The following is a 2,025-nucleotide window of genomic DNA, read 5'->3' as shown; positions in this document are numbered from 1 at the left end:
GCTCTGCGTGGTCCCCGGCGCAGCCCTCCCGTGGTTGCTGTCCCCACGCGTGCGTGGCCTCAGACTGAGCTCTTGTGCCACCACCGTTCCCAGGGCTGTGTCCTGCCAGGCCCTGCCGGATGCTGTGAGCTTCCTCCCAGCAGTGCCCTCCTCCTGCCGTCTCATGGCGCCTGCCCAGCCCAGCCCATGTCCGTCACCATGACCTTGACCTCCCCCGCACCCCACCCGTGTCTGTTTGTCTTTCCAGCCCAGCTCATCGCTGGCCAGGCACTGGATGTTGACTCTGCGCATTCCTCCCCAGCTGGGCCCGCTGCCGCCAGCCAATAACCGGGGCTGGCACGCCGCTGTCCCCGCTCCCGGGCCACTGTGCTGGGCTCCGGCTGCTGATAACTTTGGGGAATATCACGTGAGGCGGTGGGAGAGGTGACCCTGGTAACTGGCACCACTCAGGGACAGGGGTGTGGATTAATGCCAGCCCCAGTTTGGGCTGGGGATAAAACCATCGCGGTCTGCCCAGGTCTCAGCTCGTCTTGCCTCTCCCGAAGCAGCTCCAGGACCCATCCTGCACCCGCTGGCACCATGGCATGGGGGTGGTCCTGCTGGGTCCTCCTGCTGCTCCTGCCCCCCTCGGCCTGCACCGGGGGGTCTGGCCCCGTCCTTGTTAACCGCCCCTTCGTCACCATCTGGAACATCCCCACCGAACGCTGCGCTGAAAAGTACAATGTCACCCTCAACCTGGAGGTCTTTGACGTGTTGGCCAACGACCAGCAGTCCTTCATGGGACAGGACATCACCCTCTTCTACAGCAAGGACCTGGGGTTCCTCCCCTACTACACATCTGAGGGGGTGCCAGTTTACGGGGGGCTCCCCCAAAATGCCAGCTTGAAGGCCCACCTCCTCCAGGCTGCCTGGGACATCCATGTCACCCTGAGCAACCCTGCCTACAGTGGGCTGGCCGTCATTGACTGGGAGAAGTGGCGCCCATTGTGGATCCGCAACTGGGGCTCCATGGACATCTACCAGCAGAAGTCAGAGGAGCTGGTGCGGCAGCAGCACCCACAGTGGCCCCCCGAGCTGGTGAAGAAGACGGCCAAGCAGGAGTTTGAGCATAGCGCCCGCAACTTCATGGAGAAGACCCTGCAGCTAGGCAAGACCCTCCGTCCCAACAGCTACTGGGGTTTCTACGGCTTCCCCAACTGCTACAACAATGACTTTAACAGCCCATCCTACACTGGAACGTGCCCAGTGGTGGAGCGGCAGAGGAACAAGGAGCTGTGGTGGCTCTGGGAGAGCAGCCGGGCGCTCTACCCCAGCATCTACCTGCCCCCCTGCCTCAATGGCACCAACAAGGCACTCACCTATGTCCGGCACCGCATCGCCGAGGCCTTTGCCGTCCAGCGCAACACCCTCAATGGCAGCATCCCCGTCCTGCCCTACTCCCAGATTGCCTTCGACCGCACTGTTGACTTCCTCTCCCAGGTGATGGGGACATGGGGACAGTGGGCACCTCTCGGGCTGATGGGTTGGTGCTGGGTAGTCTTTAGCTCTGCTGGGGCAGCATGGGGGCTTTGGGCACTGCTGACTTCTCCTCTCCCCTTGGGTGCAGGAGGACCTGATGAACACCATCGGGGAAAGCGCGGCTCAGGGTGCTGCCGGCATCGTTCTCTGGGGTAGCCTCAACTACAGCACCTCCAAGGTGAGTGTGGCGTGTGGCACCATGCTACCACCCGCGGGGACCCCCCCCATTCCCTGGCCATGCAGGGCTGTGACACCACATGCTGTTGCAGGAGATGTGCCTGAGGCTGAAGGACTACGTGGAGGGGCCCTTGGGCCACTACATCGTCAACGTGACGGCCAGCGCTGATCTGTGCAGCCAGAGCCTGTGCTCCAGCCGGGGCCGCTGTGTGCGCCGGGAGAACAAGAAGGGCTTCCTCCACCTTGACCCCTTCCGCTTCGCCATCGACCTGCAAGCTGGCAGGCCCTGGCTGGTGGCGCAGAGCTTGGAGTTCATCGATGATGCCTCCC

At 63.2% G+C, this 2,025-nt stretch overlaps 1 protein-coding gene across 1 annotated transcript in view; it reads left to right on the top strand.

The window, feature by feature from the left end:
• The first annotated feature begins 529 nt into the window (after positions 1-529).
• The window catches only part of HYAL1 (hyaluronidase 1), a 4,067-nt gene continuing 2,571 nt past the window's right edge, over positions 530-2,025 (top strand). The window contains exons 1-3 of the mRNA XM_009639278.2: positions 530-1,479; positions 1,607-1,696; positions 1,788-2,018. Of these exons, the coding sequence (XP_009637573.1) occupies positions 580-1,479; positions 1,607-1,696; positions 1,788-2,018 (1,221 nt within the window). The 5' untranslated portion in view covers positions 530-579. The remainder of the gene's footprint in view (positions 1,480-1,606; positions 1,697-1,787; positions 2,019-2,025) is intronic.

This window comes from Egretta garzetta, unplaced genomic scaffold, assembly GCF_000687185.1.
Source record: "Egretta garzetta isolate BGI_Z169 unplaced genomic scaffold, ASM68718v1 scaffold215, whole genome shotgun sequence".
Classification (NCBI taxonomy): Eukaryota; Metazoa; Chordata; class Aves; order Pelecaniformes; family Ardeidae; genus Egretta; species Egretta garzetta.
This window is presented reverse-complemented; position numbering and strand designations above follow the sequence as displayed.